Below are 22650 nucleotides of genomic sequence, written 5' to 3' on the forward strand. Positions count from 1 at the left end.
TGGAAACTCAGCCTATTTATAGGCTGAAAGTAATGCCCATCAATGACCAGGTTGGCTGCATTTAAGCATTTAAGCATTAAATGCAGCCGACTGATAAATTCTTAAATGCAGCCGATTGATGCAGCTGCAGTCCGGCTGCTGCCACATGGCACTGCTGACATGGCTGCATCTAGGAAATGACTCTTAATAGGGAGTTGGTTTGTTCTTCTTAGAGTTACTTCCTTGACTTCATCCTTTGAGGATATATTGTGGGGGACAACAATCATTCATACTCCGGATTTTTGGACATCTAGGATGGCACTCCTCGCATTGGGCATTGACCAATGACACTTGTTGTGAACACACCTAGTGACCGTTAGGTTACTAGGTGTGAACACACACTAATGGTAGGGTGGTTGAGGGTCTTGTAGTGAGAATGTGCCCTTAAAGACAGGTGAGTTAAGGATTCCTGAGGGGTTTATTTGTGTGGGTTGAGGAGCCTTAAAGGGTTCATGTGTGATCACCACACTTGGACTTGAGACCCTAGGCACACTCACCCACACTAGATGGTGTGGCATGTTGGAATGGAATTTCAACTCTTGCGATGGGGGTCTAGCTTGTTAGTGGTAATGGTCTTCTCTTGGTTGTGAGCCCCACATTGAGTTAGTGAGGGACATCTTGAGTTAGTGTTTAGGATCATCTCTTGGTTGTGAGCTTTCCACTGTGGCAATGAGGGCCATGAGGAGCTCTATTTGGGTCCACTCATTTTGGTTACTTTTGGCATTATTGTCCTTTGTCCCTATTTTTGGGCCATGTCCATCTTTTTGGCCCAAGGTGCCACTTGAGAGTATTTTTTAGGTTTCTTTATGGTTATGCCACCCAAGAGTATGTTTAAGGTTTTTAAAGGGTTTGTTGCCTAGTTATTGGCACACCTATCAGTTGGTCATTATCACTTCTTGCCATCTCACTTCTAGTGCCCTCACTATAGTTACACATTGTAGCATGTGGAGGGGCTGATCATTTAATAGCTTTCATCTAGTATTCAGCTGAGTTCTCTTTTCATTGCCTTCATCTTTTCTTCTAACTCGAATGTTCCTCTTCTACTGCCATCTTTCGCATAGCTGGATAGATTAGAAACATATTTAAGCCACCCTATATGCATGCTTGTGTTCAGTTATAGCAGCTAAAAATTAAAAGGACATGGATAAACACTGAGCAGCCAGTATTATGGATTTGGCTGAAAAGACCTTTTAGCTACTATATTTTAATTTAGCAGTCATGAATGTAACATAATCCTTATCCGCACCATCCATCAACCATGTGGACCAGAAGTCCATATCACCATGAACACAAAGAGGACAGGAGTTAGTAATTACTATGTCTGGACTGTGTGATGTTCCAATTCATGGTTTTAGCATATCACGGTAGGTTTGTTTGTCAGTGTGACTGAGGACTGGATAAAGACCTAAGCTGGCCAGGGATGGGGGTTTAGCATGGTTGATCTACAACTTGCAGCTGCTTGTATAATTGTGCTCATAGTTGCATTCGTACTATGTACAGACTAATTCGTTCCGTACGGTTTGTACTGTACCGTATGGTACGTATCCGTACCATTTCGTACCAAAAAACAAGCTATTTTTGGCCTCTGAAGACTGGACCATACATTATCTCCCAACTCCTAAGCCTTACGTTTATTATCAATTCCAACTCTCTCTCTCTCTCTCTCTCTCTCTCTCTCTCTCTCTCTCTCTCTCTCCCCCAACTTCCAAGATGAGTATGCAATTCCAAGAGCATCCCTCCTCCCCTTCCTCTCTCTCTCTCTCTCTCTCTCTCTCTCGTCTCACACACACACACACACACACACACACACACAAGAATGAAGAGCTTGTTTGTCCATCCACCCTAAACTTTGCTTTGTTCTTTGATGCACTACATATACACTCCCATCTGTCTTCTAGTAGTGCATTGCGCACGTTGTGCATGAGGTTTTTCCTTGTTATCCTCATGTATTCATCCTATTAACTCAAGTGACACTGTTATTTTAGCTCTAAACATGTGTTCTATTATCTATAATCCAAAATAACTAAGTTTTTGTTTTTTTTTTCATACTAATATTGTACCGTACCTTATAAAATCATAAGGTACCAATTAGTACCATATTTTATCATACCGTACCGTATCGTATCTTTCATACCTGACAACCCTGATTGTGCTGAAACTAATTCTAAGATTGGACTGGACTGCTTGGGCAGTGACTCTGTATGTCCCATGTTAATTTGATATATATGACCATTAGTTGAGAAATAAGATTTACAGTTCTTAGCTTGTGTTATATTTCCAGCTTGTGTGATGTCTATGGTATTGCATTTTGATGTCTTTTGTATGCCATGAATGGACTAACTTTGCACTTCCACTTTGAAGCCGTTGAATATTCACATCTGTTAAGGGAGACAATGGAAACTATGATTGCTGTGTTACTTGTTTGGGTCACAAAATAGTTTCTTCTATTAGTGCAGGAGTTTTGATTCAGATGTATCATATCTTTATACATTCATGGCTGTTCAGTTTGACCTTTAAAGCAAAGTAAACTAGGTTTTCTCTTTTTGATATTCCAGTGTTGTCTCATACTTATGTGCTGATCTGTGCTGGCTATAATTTCCATCAATGCTTGAATATAGGTTCTTACCTTGCGTTATCTGGAGCTAGAATAAATAATCCTGCTGATGCGCTCTACTCTGGGCTTGGAACACACTTTGTGCCATCAGAAAAGTTACAGTTATTAAAGGAAGCTTTGCTCCAGCAAAAGTTGTAAGGCCCAACCTTGCTTTTTATTATGTTTAAAAAACACCTTAGCTAAAGCTTGCATAACTTCTTTATAGATACACAACTTTGTTAATGAACTCATATTCTTTTTTTGTGAATCTGAAAGTTCACACGATGTAGACCAAGATGTTAAATCGGTGCTATCACAATTTTCCAAGAAACCAGACAAAGAAGCTTCATTTGAAAAGTTATTACCTGCAATTACCACCTGCTTTGGAGATGGGAAAAGTGTAGTAGAATGTATAGAGGCATTGAAACAGCAAGACCAATCTTCTGATGCTGCAGGTAAATTTCTGATGCTCGAGCTAATTTTTCTGGTGCTACAGGAAAATTTCTAAAATGTGATACATCTCAGTCCTGAAAGGGAAGACATATTCATCTGTTTCATTACATATAGGCTTTATTTAGTGATAGATATTGCCAATTGGGATGGATACATTCGACGAAGAGAAACATTGAAGGGCATATCTATTGCATTCATTTTCATCTCTACACATGGATCCTTTTTGGTTCCAAGCATGTGCTTTTGAGTCCTTTCAGGGGTGCATGCTGGTAATTTGGTTCAATTGTCTATTCGTGATACCTAGTTGTCTTATCTTTTTGGTTGATACCATTGTATTTCTCACTCAAGTCTTTTGAACAAGGATTTCAGTCTGAAAACTGATGTCATTACTTGATAGGATGTTTGACTTCTTGAACATTTCCTTACATAAGAATCTTGTATACTTGGTCTGAAAAAATCAAATTTGCAAGAACTCAGCTTGATGGTCCTGCTCAGTTTTGTTAAGCCATTCATCATTGTGTCTCTCCTGAGATGATGTCATCATACTACCAGATAGCTCTCTCTCTCCTGAGATGATGTGTAACCACATCATTTCGTTTCCTCTCTCTCTCTCTCCCCCCAGTTTTATGACTTGCTATAAAATGAGGCTATTTGATTAAAAAGAAATTCATTTACCATAGCTTTGGGAAGTTAATAAGCTATATTATAACTTTCTGGCTACCATGTCTAGTGGCAGAATGGTCTGGAGGAGCCCTAGCTGGTATAAGAAAAGGTGCACCATTCAGTCTCTGTGTCACTCGAAAACATTTCAGCTCTGTTGCAGCTGCAGCATCTTGTCCCGAGAATGAGTTGGAAAAGGCAACTGTTGATCATACAGCTAAGCATCTCATGTTTTAAGTTGCCAAGGAAACACAAAAATTACAAATGCTTTTCTGTGCTGGATTAAGTATGGTATGACGGCTGGTTGAATATATGATTTTCTTGGTCAGCAGATTGAAGGAGTGATGAGAGCAGAATACCGCTTGGCATTACGGACTTCTCTTCGAGATGATTTTGTCGAAGGTGTACGTGCAGTAGTAGTTGATAAGGATCAGGTGAGCTATGTGACCTGGAGGTTGTGTATCTGGTTTTGTGCATGTGGTTGAAAATGTTTTCATGCATCAGATATGTTCAAACCTTTTGAAGTTGATGCTATATCTTTACAGAACTATATCAACAACTTTGGTGGGTTCAAGGTCTTTTCCATGTTGTTGTGCCTTGGTCCATTTTTGTATATGTAGTGTCTTTATTTCACACTTACGAAGAAGCATATCACTTGAAACTTATCATGTTCAGATACAATGAACATCTCTCTCATTTTCACCTTTCTGGAAGGCACAGCCAAGTTTCAGACCATATCAGCCAGGTAAGTTGCAGACAGTATACCTGTTGGAGGGTTGCCTTTGTCAAGAGTAAGGTGTCAGGATGCTGAGGGAGATGCAAATGGAAGGACACCTCTGGTGCAGAATCTTTGCAAGAGGACTCTGAACATGGAATAAATTAAGGTATTCTAGCTGAGTGAACTCAGCGAAGAGGCCATAATAGTCCTTTCGACAAGGGATATCGGCTCCCACACAAGTTTAACATCCATTAAGGAATCAAGCCAAGACTAGCATAACTCTCAAGGAGCATACAAGAGATCAATTATCCAATAATCCAAGCTAACCCATAAAGAGTGCAATGGGTCCCCTTTATAGCTGGGAAACCCTAAAATGGCCCTAGCCTCATTGCCCCTAGGCTCTAGATGTTAAACTAGTTTGTTACAAAGCATGTATACAATAATCAAACTTTGAAAAATAAAAGGTAATATCTATACAGTAGATATAAAGGGTATAACATAGACCATGTCATCATGGCATAGTTGAGGGAAACTCTCAAACAAAAATGGTAGCAGAAATAGAAACAGCAAGTGCTAAGAAGAGAAAATAGGAATGCCACATCATAAAGGAGTGGGAGAGGAGAGGGAAAGAGAGAGAAATGTGTAAGGAGTTTAAGGGAGGGACATTCTAAGGGAGGAAAAGCAAAAACTTGGCTGTCTTAAAGGGATAACAAGGTATAAGCCTACCATAGCCTAAACCCATGTTTATTTCCATAAATTGATTTGGCATTGCAAATCCCAGTTGAAGAGGGAAAGGCCATGGGAAATGTTTCAGATCCACGGGGAAATGCAATGTGGCGGGGTTTTAAATGAGGGGAAATATTTTCCCCGAGGAATTTTTTTTGGGGATTTCCCAAGATGTTTTGGAGTTTCAAGCACCTTTGATAGGCAATTTGGGGTGTTTCTTACTTCTATGTATCCAAAGTTGCCAAGAAACTGGTTTCATAAGGTTAGGAAACTCGTTTCATACCTAGTCGTTTCAGAAACCTGTGAAATAACTATTTTTAATTTCCAAAAAAAAAAACCCTACCCTAAAAAATATGTTTAACCTTTTGGAATCAACATTTGTCATGGGTTTATTTGACATACTAACATGGACATTGATATTGATTGAAAGAATTTTTCTTGAGTTGTTGTCTATGATGCATGTATATATTGATGGCTTCTTCATTAATTAAAGCTAATATTGTAATGAATAATTGACCATAATGCATGTATGTATTGATGCTATGTTGAATCTCTCATTGCATTGTATAGGATCATGAATTATGATAAATTACATGGGATATATTCTATATATATAAAGTTTGATGACAGTTTTCTTCCATCTTGAATGAAACTTGTTTCTAGTGTTTTAGGAAACTCGTATGAGATCTATGAAATGTGTTTTATATCTCTTGTTTCAAAAACCCTTGGCAACTATGTATGCATCATGGCCCAACAAGAAGAGACGGGGTCATCCATCCTTCGATGGTAGCCATGCAAGTGTCTATTGTAAAGCGGGGTTTGTCCCACAGATCAATAAATGTGGTCCCTATGAACCATACTGATCTTTGCTCACTTGTACACATGCACGAGTCTATTTTCTTGTTTATTTGTTTTGTCCATGATGAGATACCATGGATTAGTTGTAATCACCATTTTGGTTTCGTAGGTTATTTTGACCTTCAATAAACGTTAATATGACTCTCGTTCTCTCTTTGTCTATTTCTCTCTCTCTCTCTCTCTCTCCCCCCCCCCCCCGCCCCCCCCCCCCCCCCCCCACACACACACACACACACACACAAAGGTTGCTAAATTAAAGGATAATGAGATGTACAAGAGGCCGTCTCGGTAGCTTACAAAAGCCACATGCATAGCTAAAAAGAAAAAACCAAAAATAACCATGTAGGTTCCTTGCAAAAGTCACATGTTATTGCCTTGTGACAAATGACCTACTGCCTGAATCAAACATTATAAGCCTATGTTTGCGTTGCCTATCAAAGGGTCTACCACTAGAGCAAACACTGTGCTCACCCATGTAATTCATGTGGTGGGTAGGTGCTTGTATCTCTCGGATCCTAGGTCATCCTTGAATCCCACTATGACATATTGGGTTTGCTACCTTTATCAAGGTCGATCAACACATACATCCAAGGTGCGGGCTGGATGGAAGGAATGTACTTTGATATTTGCCTTAAAATCTCATGACAATAATACATTTCTATGCCTCTATATCGTTAGGCTCTTTACTAAAGTCATGAAGCTGATCTCCTCATCCTCAATCTCATCATCTACCTCAATCTCTATTTCATTCCATATTCATGAACAATCCATTCAAATACTTGAAAGTTTTATTAGCATCCTTGAGTGCTGTCTCATCAACATGAGTTTCAAACTTTGCATGATCATCAAGTTTTGTCCCATCCTCAACACCTAGAGATCTGTCATGGTTGAGGTATGTGTCATTTGTTGTTGTCAATCAACATGAATGCATGTTGAATTGAACAAGGGTGCTATCATGTCCTTGGACATCATGGATGGGTGCTTGTAGCATTAGCCACTAAGGTCACTGGGTGTGAACATGTCCTAAAATTTAGGACACGTGTGTGGTTCCTAGGCCAGAGGGTGAGCTTGAATTGGCTTTATGGCTTGTAGGTGAGCACGATGTCCATTTCTTCATGCTCTTTATGTGCTTATATGGTTTGTATCATTCATGTGTGTAGGATGGATCTTACAAAGTGGGGTGTTACATTGGTGTTAGAGCCTCTTCCTACTCTCCAATGTGTGTTGCTGCTTGCAGCACATGCACAAAACTAATAGAGGTTATGGATTGTGATGGCCTAGCTTGATAGGCTCTCTTCACTGTCACATGTTGGTATGGGATGCTACTAGAAAGACAAGAGGGCAAGGGCAACACATACAAGATGGTAGTGGGAGTTGATGGCTTTTATTCTCCCCCCCCTTAAGAATCTCATGTTTGGAATAAGGTTTGTGGTTGTTGGTTAGGTCAGATGTCCTTGGAAGCAGCTAATCTAAGGATATGTTGGTACCTTTGATGATGAGATGGTTGAAGAGTTATTTTTGCGCTGTTTCCTTGGAGTATGGGTGTTTTGTTGGACTGCACATTGACTTTGGGCCCGAACAAGTCCATGTCTATGAGGGATCACATCAATTGTCTCCAACAGCTGTAGATGGAGATTCTAAGTGTTGGCAAGGTTATCTCTTTTGAAGAAATGGCAATGACTCTATTGCTAGAGCTGCCTCCTAGTATTGTAGTTTCTACTTTTCTTTGATTGTCTTAGGGTATATAGATATCATCAGGTGGGAGAAATTGATTCATATGGTATTGAACCAAGAGGAGCAATTCTGTTACGGATCAAAGTTCTAAAGACAAAGAAGGGGAAAGACAAGAAGAAGAAGAAGGATGACAAGTCCAAGAAGGAGAAAGACATTCTTGCTGTAATGCTCGGTTGAATACAATTTCAGCTCTAGAGCAAAGCTTCTGACTTGCAATTAGGTGCCTCGGGCCCACCAAGTCAAGGGATTTGATGGTATCTTAGCAATGGAATCATGAAACCAGCCTTCCCTCTCGGATAGGGTGGTACTAACTTGATTTAACACTAATTACAGTAAGTAATTGATTCACATAAATTGAAATGTACACTTTACCACTTTAATCTTGGACAATGGACAGCCTGTTGGTCTCAAAACTGGTGCCCCTTACAGTATTTCTTTAGCTTTTATTGCAAATGGATGGAATACAACTGAGATTCTTTGATCCCCTGCGCTAATTGACATTGCCTGGTTGGCCTCTTGAATCTCCCTGAAATTCTTTAAATTCACCTGTTAGAATTTAAGTAACGTGATTTAAGTAACATGCACACAAACTGAAATGCACACTTTACCATAACATTCTTGGACAGTAGACACCCTGTTGGCCCCGAAATTGGCGGCCCTTCCGGTATTTCTTTAGCTTTCATTCAATTGGAAGGAGTACAACTTGAGATTCTTCAATCTCCTCCTGCTAAGCAATTGCTCTTGCTGTCATAAATGACCAGCAAGCCTTTTGGGTCATTTGCCCCTTGATTCACCCAAGACTTCTCCAATTTGACCCTTGGCTGGCCAAATGCTACCCCAAATCAATTTGGGATGGGCTGGCTCCTGAAATCCCTTGATAATCTTCAATTATCAGTTGTTGATTTCAGTCCCTTGAGCCTTCAATCTTTGGCACGGATCCCAAGGTGGCTGCTAAACCCTAATTTCTGCTGTAAATTAGGGTTTTCTGCAGAAATTACAGATCAGCCCACCAAAAATGGCTGAGATCTCCTCCGAATGGCTGAGAATTGCTGAGAATGGCTGAGCATAGGCTGAAGGAGATGAGAGAATGCTGTAAAGAGAGGAAATTTTGAGATTTGTCGCGAAGAACTGATCAAAATCAGTTGCTGCCCTGCTGTACCAACCCCAAACGGATGCATCAACAACAATAGGAGCATCAGAGATGTGATCTTCAAGAGAAAGTGCATCAACAGCAATTGCCAGCTTCCCAAGGTCAAGAATATGCAATCTCCATCACCAAAATGGTCTCCAATGGCTGGGAAATGACCCCAAAAGCTGGCAGCAACAGTCCAACATCTCTTTTCAACAGCTTCAAAATGAAAAAATGAGATTTCTCTCTCCCTTCAGCCCTATTTAGCCTTTCCCCCACTTGCATGGGAAAGTTTTGCCAAGTGGCAGCTTTCTTAATCCATTTTCAGCAATTTCCATCCATTTAATTAATTTTCAAAATTAATTAATTCTGAAAATTAATTCAGCCCTTAATCCATGCCCAGAAATTTGACCTTGTCTATCCAAAAATTAATTGACTGGGCCATTTGCAACCCAAAGTGGTCCCATGCATTAATTGACCCTTGGACAAGCATTAATCCATTAATTAATGCCTAGTCTCTAGTGTCACCACTGACACTTAATGGCCAATTAATGGTCCTAGGGGCAAACTGACACCAAAATTCACCTAGAATTTAACAAGTATAACTTGTTACAACTTTTGTCTTTGACACCTATTTTTTTCACAGGGTCCTTGGGCCTTCAATTGTAAAAAAAGTAGCTTGCATCTCACATGTGCAACACATGTGCATCTTGTAATTGCACATTTGATTAATCCTTTAATCAAATGTCAATTAAACATAAGCAAAGCATCAAATTTTCACGTCCTCGTGACAGAAACTCTAATTTTTGCTGTAAATTAGGGTTTATAATAAAGATTTTTCAATATCTCCAGCTCTGATGACTCAATTGCTAAAAAATGTTGAGGAGAGTTGAGAAATGGCTGTATGATGAGAGAGAATGTCAAAGAGAGATTTCAAACTTCCATCGCGAGAAAATGGAAAAAATCAGTTGCTGCCTTGTCTAGACAACCATGAAAGTTGTCCCCACTAATGGAATAGACTGAACACAATGTTGTTTTGCTAAAACAGCCTCAAACTGTTGTCTCCTAATGTTGTAGTCTCTTTAGCGTATGTCACCAGCTCTTGGAGGGTCTCTTGTTGGGAAATGGTCTGTTAACTGTTATAGTAGCTATGGCAGCCTTCTCTCGATCTCTCTCAACTTGCACAAGGATGTAATGGCCCCCCCCCTCTCTCTCTCTCTCTCTCTCTCCAGCCTCAAAAACATCTTTCCCACTTGCATAGTTATCAGGTATGAAAGGTACAATATAGTACGATACAATAAAATACTGTACTAAATGGTACCATATGATTTTATAAGGTACGGTACGATATTAGTACAAAAAAAACTTGATTAAAAAAAACTATAAATCATTAAATGATAGACATGCGACACATTGTACAACTAGAGTCTAAAGACTAGTACATACATGGATAATGGATTGTAGTGGCATGTGGATACAATGATAGTAGATACAAAAAAGAGAGAAACCTATGAATCTATAGACTATGATGAGGTATCACTATGATGATCATCAAAACCATCTAAGTGCTCATCAAGAGAGTCTGAAGATGACTCGTTGGCGTCAGATGATGAGATACTCTCATACTCATCCTCACTGATGAAGTTACCATCATCATCAAATGATGGCTCCCTAGGCACCGATTGTGTAGGCAAGGGGGGGATATCATCATGAGGCACGGGATGGGAGCTACTAGAGCCTCACCTTACATATGTCTGCAAGCCACTCCAACCACCCCTCGATGTCGAAGGGTGCTGAATGACCATGCCCCTACTATCACCTAGTTGAACTCCTCGCCCATGAGTATATACCAACTACGAGTGTCACGAGTATATGCTACTATAAGCTCCCTATAGAGCTCTACAAAGATCATCTTCTTCTCATCCATCTCTTGATGCACACTCGAAAGAGTGTTGCCTGTCAACTTGAATGTATCAACATTTACCTACACAATGTACATAAGATTGTAAATGCTAAAGTCAAAATAGTAAAGTATATAAATTTTAAAGTTTAAAACAACAAATTTTAAATTTTATGGTTAGGTGTTTACCTACTTTGGACTACCCTTGCTCATCATAGCCTTGATCATGTGTAAGCTAGTGTGGCAATAGACTAGCTGCTCTAACTATCATGAACCAAGCCGATTGCAAATCTTTGTGTGAATGAGAGAATACGGACTCTAGTTTCTCTTACATGCATTCAAAGAGCAATCTTGAGCAAGGACTCTCATGGCTAAGGGTTGAAGGGTCTCCAATGCGTATTCAAAGTTTTGCCACCAAAATAAAGGCTTCACAAGTGACTCTCTCCTTCAACAAGTGGAAGAAAAAAAAGCCGCATGCCCTCTCTAATCCACATAGTATCCTAGCCCCTTTAGCACTGCATTATGATCATCTATAGGGACCATACGAGTTAAATAATCAAGCTGGTCCGAACGGAGCTCTCTGTCATCCACGATCGCTGATGACTTGTAGGCCAGATGTACCAATGTGGCAAAGCCATGGATGTGCTTATGCATCCATGTCCATCTCCTCTCTGCTATTTCTAAAACATATGCATGTTGTGTCTTTGTGATTACTATGCAAGCACGTGCCTCCACCAATGCCGCTCTAAAGAAGTAGACAAGAAGGCCCATGGTGGACCCCTTGCAATCACTCATAAGTAACACCCTATAAAAGGGAGTCACGACAATGACAATGGTATAGACTTTCTGCCAAAACGGCTCATTAAGGCACAAGCACTGCATTGCTTTGGCCTCCTTTGTCTCATGCTCATCCCACTCATTTCATAGAGTGGACATCACTGTCTGGCGCAAGGTGGGCCACATCTTATAAAGGCGCTCGAGTAACAATCACATGTAAGAAAACTAGGTCCAAGAAGGCTTCTTCAACTCGAGTATGCTATGCTCATGATAATCGCAAGCCCCTTTACTTTTACCATGAAGAAGGTGACAATTGATGTAGCTTTGTGGACCACCCTGTTCACCCACTTGAGCTTCCCAATGTCCTCTATGAGCGAGTCCAAACAATGACTTGCACGTGGAGTCCATACAATTGAGGGAAACTCCGCCTTAAGCAGACAGCCCATGCATCGACAATTCGATGCATTGTAGGTAACAACTTGCACCACATTCGAGGGGCTCACCTAAAACCACAAGTTACAAGTAACAATACTTGGAGGTTAGAGAGAGAAAGAGAGAGTTGAGTCTTTCAAGAGAGAGAGGTTTTTGGGGGAAAGAGAATTGAGATAGATATTAGAGAGATAGATAGGTATGCATAAATTATAATGAAAGAAAGTGAAACAAATTTAAAAGGCAATGTATACCTCAATAGTAGCTTGCCGAATGTGGTGGAGATGAATGTGCCCATTGTTTTCCTCCCCCTCTTGTCGGTGTGTATGGCCCACAAAAAGTAAGTGTCGAGTGGACATGAGACTAGTATGTTGATGATACCTCATTTCTTATGATCACTCCATCTCATCGGTGAGAATGGAGCAACCATATTTTATCCATACAACTCGAATGATTAAGGGCTCTATCAATCCTCTTCTTCTCTTCATCAATCTTTTTCGTCCTCATGTTGTTGTATGTGACACCGGTCCATCCTTCACATGGACCCACATTGGCAATGGCTTTTACCATCTTCCATTGCTCTTGCTTTAGAACATTGAATGTAAGATTGCACTCAATCACTGTGCGTGCAATTTCAATGTCTGCAAGTCGTTGCCTTTCTCTAAGAAAGGCAACTGATTCATGCACCTAACTGGGCGCTTGAGAGAGAGAGAGAGGATTACCTCTTCAATGCCGCATGACTCTCCACTGTGTCTTTTGCCAGAGCCATATGTGGATGTGGAGCCCCTACCACCAATGGTGGAGGCCTTTTCTACATCGGTTGAAGATACGCCCGTATTTGATGTTTCCTCATTAGTAGGCATAGGATTTGGTGCCAATACATGAGTTCCTCCTCTTATGGATCCCCCTCTCATCTTGGCGAGAATCTCATCTACGATGTTTTGAGGGATTTCCTTGCATGGAGCAACTTGCGCACTCATCTTGGAAAGATGTTGGAGAAGTCGAGTTGCTCCACTTGTATAGCACTTCTTGCAATACTTGCACGCCCAATGGTGGGAGTTGGATTGCCTTGTGTCCCTCTCCATATGGATGGTGTGCAAATTGAAGGCCTTGTGCTTCTCAAGAGTCATGGTGTCGATGTCGAATAGAGAGGCTTGAGGGAGAGAGAGAGAGAGAAGGAGAGTGAGGTTGAAAGAGAGGGAGAGGCTTGAGGTAAAGTTGAAAGAGCAAGAGTGAGAGAGGGGATGAGGGAGGCTTGAGCCTTGAGTCTCAATAGGGTGTGGGAAAGAGAAGAGAGTGAGAGGCTAGAGCTTCACGAATCACAAATGAATTCAAGATCCAAGAGAGGGAGATGAGAATGGAAAATGCTTGTTGAATTGGTGTGGAAGCATGGAGGAGAGGAGCACCTTTTGTAGATGAGAGAAGGGTTAAACAGTCAAAGAGAGGTCAATAGTCAAATAGGGCTGCTAGTTGGATGGAATCCAAGGGGGGATGGGGGAGAAGTGCATAGTTGGAAAAGAGGGTGGGTTGAAGTATCGAAGGCTTCCCATCCCCCTAAAGTGCTACACAAGATGACAAGACTGAGAAACGCGTAGATGGAATGCACAAGAACACGGGGAGACATGCCAGATGTAGTGGCCAGAAACAGCTTGTTTTACCGTACAAATTCGTGCGGATACGGATACGTATCGTATCGTACGGTACGGATCGTACCGTACAACGTATGGATGCAACTATGTCTACTTGCATTGGCAAGTTTTGCCAAGTGGCAACCTTCTAATCCCATTTTCTAGCATTATCCAGCTCATTAAATTAATTATGAGAATATTAATTCTGAAAATATTTATTCTAGTGCCTAAAAAAATAATTCCACTATCCAATTGGCTAGGTCAATTTGTCTCCCTAGTGTCCTTGAGCAATTATTGACCCTAGACTAGTATTAAGTAATTAACTAATGCCTAGTCTCTAATGTCACTACTGACATTAGTGGCCAATAAATTGGTCTAGGCCCAAATTTGACACTAGGTACCACCTAGGATATGCTAGGCATAATTTACACAACTTTTTCCTTTGGCACCAATTGATATCTTGGGGTCCTCAGTTCCACACTGAGAAATAATTAACTCGCATCTCACATGTGCAAGTCATATTAGCACATTTGATTAACTTTTAATTGAATGCTAAGCAAAGCAATTAAATTTCATGTCCTTGTGAGAGTTGGTGATATTGATCTTATTCTGCTTTCTACTTGGTGTAGGTGTGTTTCATGGAGCAACAAGAAACAACCAATAGTTGCCCTATTATATATGGAGGTTGAGTATCGCACGACATCTTCTACCTCTTGTGAGATTGTGTAGCTTCGATGAATGTTGGGGGAGCTTGGCTGTCCTCGGACCCAAGTTACCACTCTAACATGTGATGATGTGAGTTGCATAGCTTTTATGCGGAACTAGGTGTTTCACACAAGGAGGAATCATATTGAGATCTAGTACCACTACATCCCGAAGAAGATTTTTGATGCTCCCATAGAGGTGGAGTATTGCAAGTTACATGACAACTTGGCAGATATGTTCACCAAAGCTCTTCCTCAGTCTGTTCTCAGACAGCATTCTAGATCCCTTAGCTTTAGCCCGCATCCAGAATATGCCAGGGGCTATTAGAGCATGCACCTCCTCGATGGTCGTGCAGGCTAGGCAGGCAGCATGGGCAGGGCAGACACGAGCGCAGATAGTACTATGAGGATGTGTAGTGGGAAGTAGGTTGCGGGCAGCTAAGGTGTTGGGCAACCTGTTTGCGGGCAGCAGGCAAGGCAGCAGGGTGCCAGGGCAGGGTCAGCTGCAGGCAGGGGCTAGGGCCAATTGGCCTGCCTGTCTGCTGCCACATGGCAAGCCAACCAGGTCAATCCAAGCCGGACCAGCCTGGCTGGCAGAATGCATCATTCTCCTCCCTTTTCTTGGCCTATTTAGGTCTGCACTTTGGCTGCAGCTTGTCATTAGTGGTGTACACATTTTAAGGTCTCCTAGCCTCATATGTGCACAGCCTCTTGTACTCGATTTTCTGCCCTATTTATTCAACATTCAATGCTCTGCATTCTTAGCATTCTACTCTCTCTCTCTCTCTCTCTCTCTCCCCCCCCCGCCCCGGTCCCCCCCCCCCCCCCCCCCACCCAAATTCCTTGTGTGATTGGATAGGGACGGAGGTCATAGCCATTGATTGAGCCATCAAAGAAGCAATATATGGAAGAAATTACATCACTTAAGAAGCAGTTGGCTGAAATGTAGCTCAGCTCCAGGTTGGAGGAGGGACAAATCAAAACCAACATGGCTGAGGAGATCACCTGCATTAAAAAGTACAACTCCAAGGGAAGGAAGAGGAGATGACAAAGGAAGCCGTTTCTTGGGAGAGATGCTCAGGAAAACCCAAAAACAGGTAGAGGAAGTAGATCAATAGATTCGAGCAGCCAAGAAAGGGAAACAACCAACACACACATCTACAACAACCATCATCAATGACACACTAGAGGAAGAACAAAAACAGAAAGTGAGAGCACTGCATGTCTGGGTGATAGGGCTGAAAATGCTTGAGAAAGTGGAAGAGGACACCAAGGAGTTATAGATCCCAATGAACATAAAGAGAGGCTTACATATATCTGCTTGGAGAGTGGGTAAGAAGGTCACCCAAGAGAAAGAAGGGGAGAGCTCAAAAGAGCATGCTCTCATTCTCCACTTCTCCATCATGGAGGCAAGGAGAGACTTAGCTTAATGCCAAACATTAAAAGGCACTCCTGTATTTTTGGACAATGATCTCACATTGACCCAACTAGCCCATGTGAGGGAGTGCATGCTAAGAATCAAGGCAGCTAGGAGGGCACGCTAGCCTTCTATAGCAGAGGAAGAGTGGTGGTCATGGAGAGACGTACCAAATGATGGTGCAAGACTTATGGGACTAGCCTCACAATAGTAGTTTGGAACAGCAATGGAGTCTTACGATTGGATGTGGGAGCATTTGAGGAGACATTTAGAGGGCGAGACATAATATTCTACTCGGAGACACATCAGTGACCGGATACTTCACTCCCATGAGTGATATGCTATAGAGGGGAGTCAACATATAGGAAGGAGACATGCACAGACCAGAATAGCTGGGGGTCAGGAGTGGGAGTGTTATTCAGAGAGGAGCTACACCAGATGATCTAGATAGTTCACAAGCTATCAAGTGGCAGCTTGCAGGTTTCTTCCCAAGGGAGAGTTAGGAGGCTTCACCACGATTGCAGTCTCAGTCCACGTAGGGGATGATCATCAAGGGCACTTTGACACTGCCATAGTCTACACATACGTGGGGGTTTGGACAGTTGTGTTGTCATACAAAAGAGTGTAACTCATTGTCTCATAGGTGATTTTGGCCTCTTGCAGATGTTAATGTATCATTTCATTTCATTCTCTCTTCTCTCCATGTTCAGCCCATTTGATCAGTCTGAGCACATGCTTCCACATTGCAGCAGTCTGACAAATTTAGCTCCACAAAGTAGTGCCAGAAGATTTATGAAACAAAAAAGATACTGCTAGTTGATGATAGGACAAATGCCCAAAAATCTCCTACAAGAAGACATGTCTCCAGCAAGATAGAACTTTCCCAATGTAAACCTCCAAAAAGTAAAACCTCCAACAAGAAAAGCCAAATTTTAAGTGTGCCCCAGCAAGAATGGATTGATTGGAGTAGAGGATATTTCACTGGAGTGTGGCCTTGACCAAAACTGCAACTAACTAATGGACACCAAAGTGGCCCTTGTTAGAGCCCCCTTTGATGGTGACAGGGGAGGGCGATTCTAGTTCCAGTCCCCGTCCCCGTCCCCATTCCTGTTCCTGTTCCCAAAACCCGTACCATGTCACTATGAACATGCTAAATGTGAAAAGTAGATCGTTGATAGAGCTAGTCATTATGGACCAAGAGCCAAACTCTGGTACGAATTGTAATGAACGAATATACTCTAGCTAAGAGGCCAAAATAACTGTTTTGACCAAGATGTGGGCTCTTTTCCACACAAGCCTAACTGCCACTAAGGCATCTAGCCAAGGCTAGCTTTACTCCCAAGGTGCATACCTGAGATCAACTATTCAATAACCCAAGCTAAATTATCTAGAGTGCCATGGATCCCCTTATATAGTTGGAAAATGCTCAATTGGCCGTAGCCTTATTGCCCCTAGTCCCCTAGATGACCCTAAGGTAACAAACTGGTTTGGTTTGTTACAGCCCGACTCTTTTCTCTGACTCTGCTTGTTTATGATTTCATCAACTGTGTTTCAATTTGACATGTATATATTAGTATTGCCTCTAGTTAGTTCGATCCCCAGCTCTCCCACAAGGTGGTTTCTTAAAATTTTAAAATTGCTTAAGAAATGATATATTAATGGGGGTTTGTCTTCTCTTCAAGTGGGTTCTTTAATTCTGGGACCTTGAGCTGTCACAAAACTCTCTCTCTTACAATTTCAGTTGCAAATGGGGGTTTGTCTTCCCCCAGGACTCCTTTTAGTTGTACTGTCTGTACATTACCACCCAGACTTAAACCTTTGACATGCTTCAGTTCTAAAGAGATTGATACTCTGCATTCTTCGTTGAAGGGTCTTGACATTGTATATATTAGGTGTTTGGCAGCCTCATTTCCCACTTGCTTGTGCATAAAGAAAAGCACAATCATAATCAAACTCTTCACTTCTGATCAAATTCCTGATATACCTGTTTGAGTTAGACATCTTCCTTGTCCATTGAACTTTATTTATTTGTTATTTAATTGGGGTCTTAATTTGTTCTTTTAATCCAGAATCCGAGATGGAAACCAAGCTCTCTAGAAGAGGTTGACTTCATGGAAGTTGATCACTGTTTTCAGCCTCTTGGAGAGGAAGAACTGAATGTTTGATAATTCAAGATATCTTTATTGCAAGTGTGCACGACATGAGTGCAGTAATTACAATATCAAGCCATGAACATGGCAGACTTGCCATTTCACAGAGGAATAAAAGCACATTGATGAAGAGGAAATAGAGAATGATTGACTTGTTTGGAATAGGAAATATAACATGTTACTTACGATCTCAAAGCTTTTAAGAAAGCGATGCTTACGTTTTTATCATTATTCTAGAATTGCAACAGATCATGGTTTTTAATATCACCAAGGTGGTTATGAGACATGTTCCTTATGAAGTCAACTTGAAACACTCCATCAAGGTTATTTTCTTTTTCTAGTGATGACTTGCCTTCCATATACTTTTTATACCAACTTGTCTAGATGTTAAAGGGATTTTGTTTTCGAGCTACAATGGTTAAGTGCACAAAATAGTAAGTGATCGCTTTTTGATGTGACTTGTCATCTACATATTTTTACATACCAAATCAACTTGCCTTGATGTGAAAGGGCTTTTGTTTTTGAGCTAAACATATGGTTAAGTACATGAAAAGAACTAGAGGTATTGTGTAGAAGAGCATCTCACTCCTATTATCATAAAAGAGTTGGCAAAATGTTATATGAAGGGATCTTGTCTTGTCACACCCATGATGGTGTTTGTTGAGGTCAATCTCATGTAGAACGTCTAGTGAAGATAGCTTCACATACCTATGAAACTTTGGCTATTCATGTTAATTATGTTGAGCTATCACTAATTTCATATCGAGGATAATTGATCGTTTTTTGATCTATCAAATTACCTTTGAGTGTATGCATGAATAGGTGGACCTGATACATACGTCCCAAACATCAGTAGCAAGTTGGTAGCTTCCTCCTTATTCCAAGGAAAACTGTCTAAAAAGGTAAATGATCTTTATATTAAAATGAATTGAATGTGTCAATTCATGACACACGATGTTAGTTGTAGTAGTTACAATGTTTGACATTTGCTTTCAACTGTGTGTCTTTTGCCATATATATATACATATAAATTGCTCTCTCTCTCTCTCTCTCTCTCTCTCTCTCTCTCTCTCTCTCTCTCTATACACTCTGACCAATATTGCCTTTTGGCCTTAACTTGGACTGCTTGTCCATATCCTTGCCTTACCATTTGCTATTGTCCCATCAGCCACTTGCTACCCCAACCAACTTGTGCGTTGCTCCAGCCACCTCCTAGTTGCCTATTGGCCTTGTGCTAGCCCCTCTTGTTGCCATCAGCTTCTCCCATTGCCTTCCAATCCTCCCTCTCTAGCCAGCTCCTCCCATTGCTTCCCGTTTTGCTCCTCCCTCTAGCCTTTCCCCATTGGCTCCACAGTCTTGTAATCCATCTACTGCCTAGAAGCAACTTGGCTTGCGTTTCTCTCGAGCCCCAATCCATAAAGATGACTCTTTAATATGGCGTAGGTGCAAATCAAGTTATTGATCACAAACACCATAAACAAAGAGCATGATAATGGGTTGAATACACATGAATGATCAGGTAAAGAAATTCAAATTGAAAATCAAAGTTTAAGACAGAAATTGCATCACTCAAAAAAGTAGTTGGTTCCAACCCAACATGATTGAGAAAAGTAATTGATTAAAGAGCAAGTGCAATAACTCTAAGAAAAAGAGGAGACAACACAGGAAGTTGTTTCTTGGGTTGAAATGCTCAAGCAAACCCAAAAGAGGCACAAGATGTGGAGCAATGGATTCAAGTAGCCAAGAAAGGGAAGCAATGGGTACATACATTTATTACAGCCACCATCAATGACATGTTAGAGGAAGAATAAAAAAGGAAAGTGATGGCACTCCATGTTCAGGTATTAGGGTTGAAAATGCATGAGAAAGTGGATGAAGACACCACTGAACTACACCTTGATGAACATTGATGAACATTGAGAAAGACTTGAACACATCAACTTGGAGAGTGGGTAAAAGGACTATTTAAAACAAAGAAGGGAATGGTTCAAGTGCACTCATCCTTCACTTTCCCACCATGGACGTTAGCAGAGATTTCCTAGCCCAACATTGAACATTAAAAGGTAGTGGTGCATTTTTGGGTGATGATCTCACATTGACCTAGCTAGCCCATACGAGGGAGTGCATGTTGAAAATTGAGGTAGCTAGGGAGGAGGATAAGCTAGCCTTCTACATAGGAGGAAGAGTAGTGATCGTGGACATATGCGCCAAATGACTTTGAGATCTATGGGATCAGCCTTACAAGTAGCAACATGGACTTGCAATGCCTTAATATTGGATATGGGAGCATTTGAGGAGACATTTAGAGGGAGAGACATAGTATTCAACTCAAAGACACATGAGGGGCCACATACCCCACTCTCATGAGTGATAGGTTATAGATGGGAGTTTGCATTCAAGAAGGAGATGTGCACAAACCATAGTAGTGGGGGGTCTAGAGGAGTAGCACTACTATTCCAAAAGGAGGTCCAATAGATGATCTAGGTAGTTTATAGGGATGAGCAAGTTAGATACATGTGGGTGAGAGTGCGTGGTGAGGAACATACACTTTATATTGTCATATGTTATTTTCTCTCTATGATATCCAAATACGCCCCACCCAAGGGGCAATCATTGTATGTAGCTTTGGATGAAGGTATTTGGGAGTTGTTGAAGAAGGGAGATCATTCTAGTACGGGAGTTTAATGCTAGGACAATCTCCCAACATGTGTTTTTCTTTGATATATGCAAGGAGATATTACAGGAGTAGTGTGTGCCAAAGCTATAGATGGAGAGGACCTATCAAGACATGGAAGAATTCACAATGTGTCGGAGATATTTTGTGGAGATGGGCATAACATGTGGACTAGCCATCCTTAATTGCCTAGCTAGATACCACCTATTAGATTTTTTCACATGCTATCCCCACTAGCATGGCACTAGTACTGTGGATTATGTACTTAGCTCCGTTGAAGTTTATACCCCATATTCATGACCTCTTAGTCTCACTACGATTTCTTGGAGTAGTATGAATCATGCTTATCTATCATTCACTATAGATCTCTAGTTTACCAAGGGGAAAACCCATCATGTAGACCATTGATACATGAGGTACTTCTTCTCCAAAGAGATAGAGTATGTCTACAATGCGGAGATTCTAAGATAGTTATAGGGTGTAGACATTGATATCACACTACAAGAGCTCAACTTCTAATAGAAAAATACAACTAATACTTGTAAGAAATCAAGAAAATGAATAGCCATAGCCAAGTCACATTATGCATATGACTCAATGTAGCCATATCCATGAAATACAATGGTAGATATGTATGAACAACAAGAAACACACATCTTGCAATGGTGGAGTATGTAACTTTCACATACTATGGTGGGAAGTCCAAGGAAGAGCCTCAAGAAGAGTTCTTGTAATTTCATAATGGAAAAAAGATCCACACAATGTTACATCTCCATGTTTTATACCTAAGCCCTAGTTCACATGATTTTAGACTAAGACTAAGGTAAAATGCTACATGACAAGGCATCATGGCTTGAAAAAGTTTTGTCCTCAAAACTAAGATATATAGAGTATACAATAGAAGCTTCAAGAATGAGCTTCATAAGATGTAGATCCCATTGAAGAAAGATTTGAATGGATATGGTGAAGACTACCTGATGAAAGAGCACAAAGATCATTGAACGAATCGCTTGCAAACTGTGAGAATAGGTTGATAGTGGGAAAATAGCCATAACTTCATGTAGAGAGTTGGGCAAGTTATGGTATTTTATTTTATTGCAAAAATTTTATATAGCAACTTGCGTTATTCACTTTATTCAATCTTCCTCCTACTTAAGCCATGGAAAAGAGTCAAATAAGATGAAGGTTGCCAAGTGGACTCCTAGCAAACCACACCATTTAATAAGATACTCCAGCACTGCTTGGCTCCTTAAAATCTTATGTCACTTTCCAATTATATGTTCTAGTTTTCATAGATGATAAGATTGGCTCACCAAAATCTTTCACATCTCCATTAAAGAGGGCTAAGGATATTTGTACTTTATATCCATAAAGCACTTCAAATGGAGACATTCTAATGCTTACATGGGAAATATTTTTGTAACAAAATTCAACAAGGTGCAACCATTGATCCCATGAAGTTTGAACATCATGTAAAAGTGTTGGAAATAGACTTCTAGCTATTGGTTGACATACTCGATTTGCCCAAACATTTGTGGATGATAGATGGTACTTAGAGTTAAGATGGTACCCATGGAAGTTTAAAAAAAAAACCTCTAAATATTACCCATGAATTTAGTATCTCTTTCAAATACAATCTTTGATGGGAGTCCATGAAGCTTGAAGACACCTTCCATGAATTGCTCTACAACTTGCTTTGTTGAAAATTGGACTTTGATAGGGATGAAGTGAGCTAATATGTCCACTACAAGAAAGATACTATTTCAATTGTGCCCAATGGTTGGCAGCCCTATTATGAAATCCATACTAATATCCATCAATTTTCCTTGAGGAATATGTAAAGGTTGAAGCAAGCCATTAGGAAAAAGAGTGGACTCCTTGTTTTGTTGACAAGGCAAACATTGGGAGACATACTCCTTGACATGCTTCCAAATTTCTTTATGATAAAAGCTCTTATAAATGTTGTCAAAAGCCTTTAAATAGTCGATGATGACCACCAATGGCAAATAATGCATTTCTTGCAAATTTTTTGATGCTTAAAAATTGTTTGTGGTGTCAAAT

At 40.7% G+C, this 22650-nt stretch overlaps 1 protein-coding gene across 4 annotated transcripts in view; it reads left to right on the forward strand.

The window, feature by feature from the left end:
• LOC148039659 (3-hydroxyisobutyryl-CoA hydrolase-like protein 3, mitochondrial) overlaps positions 1-18255 on the forward strand; it is a 67160-nt gene extending 48905 nt beyond the window's left edge. For 3 of the 4 annotated variants that reach the window (XM_087692509.1, XM_087692516.1, XM_087692535.1), the window contains exons 6-10: positions 2658-2787; positions 2909-3087; positions 3816-3961; positions 4078-4179; positions 17835-18255. In XM_087692509.1, the coding sequence (XP_087548635.1) occupies positions 2658-2787; positions 2909-3087; positions 3816-3961; positions 4078-4179; positions 17835-17930 (653 nt within the window). In that variant the 3' untranslated portion in view covers positions 17931-18255. The remainder of the gene's footprint in view (positions 1-2657; positions 2788-2908; positions 3088-3815; positions 3962-4077; positions 4180-17834) is intronic. The other variant, XM_087692525.1, reaches the window with a different exon arrangement.
• Positions 18256-22650: the final 4395 nt, after the last annotated feature.

The sequence above is a fragment of the Lygodium microphyllum genome, chromosome 2 (assembly GCF_053477565.2).
Source record: "Lygodium microphyllum isolate KBCC chromosome 2, Lygodium_microphyllum_v1.1.10, whole genome shotgun sequence".
NCBI lineage: Eukaryota > Viridiplantae > Streptophyta > Polypodiopsida > Schizaeales > Lygodiaceae > Lygodium > Lygodium microphyllum.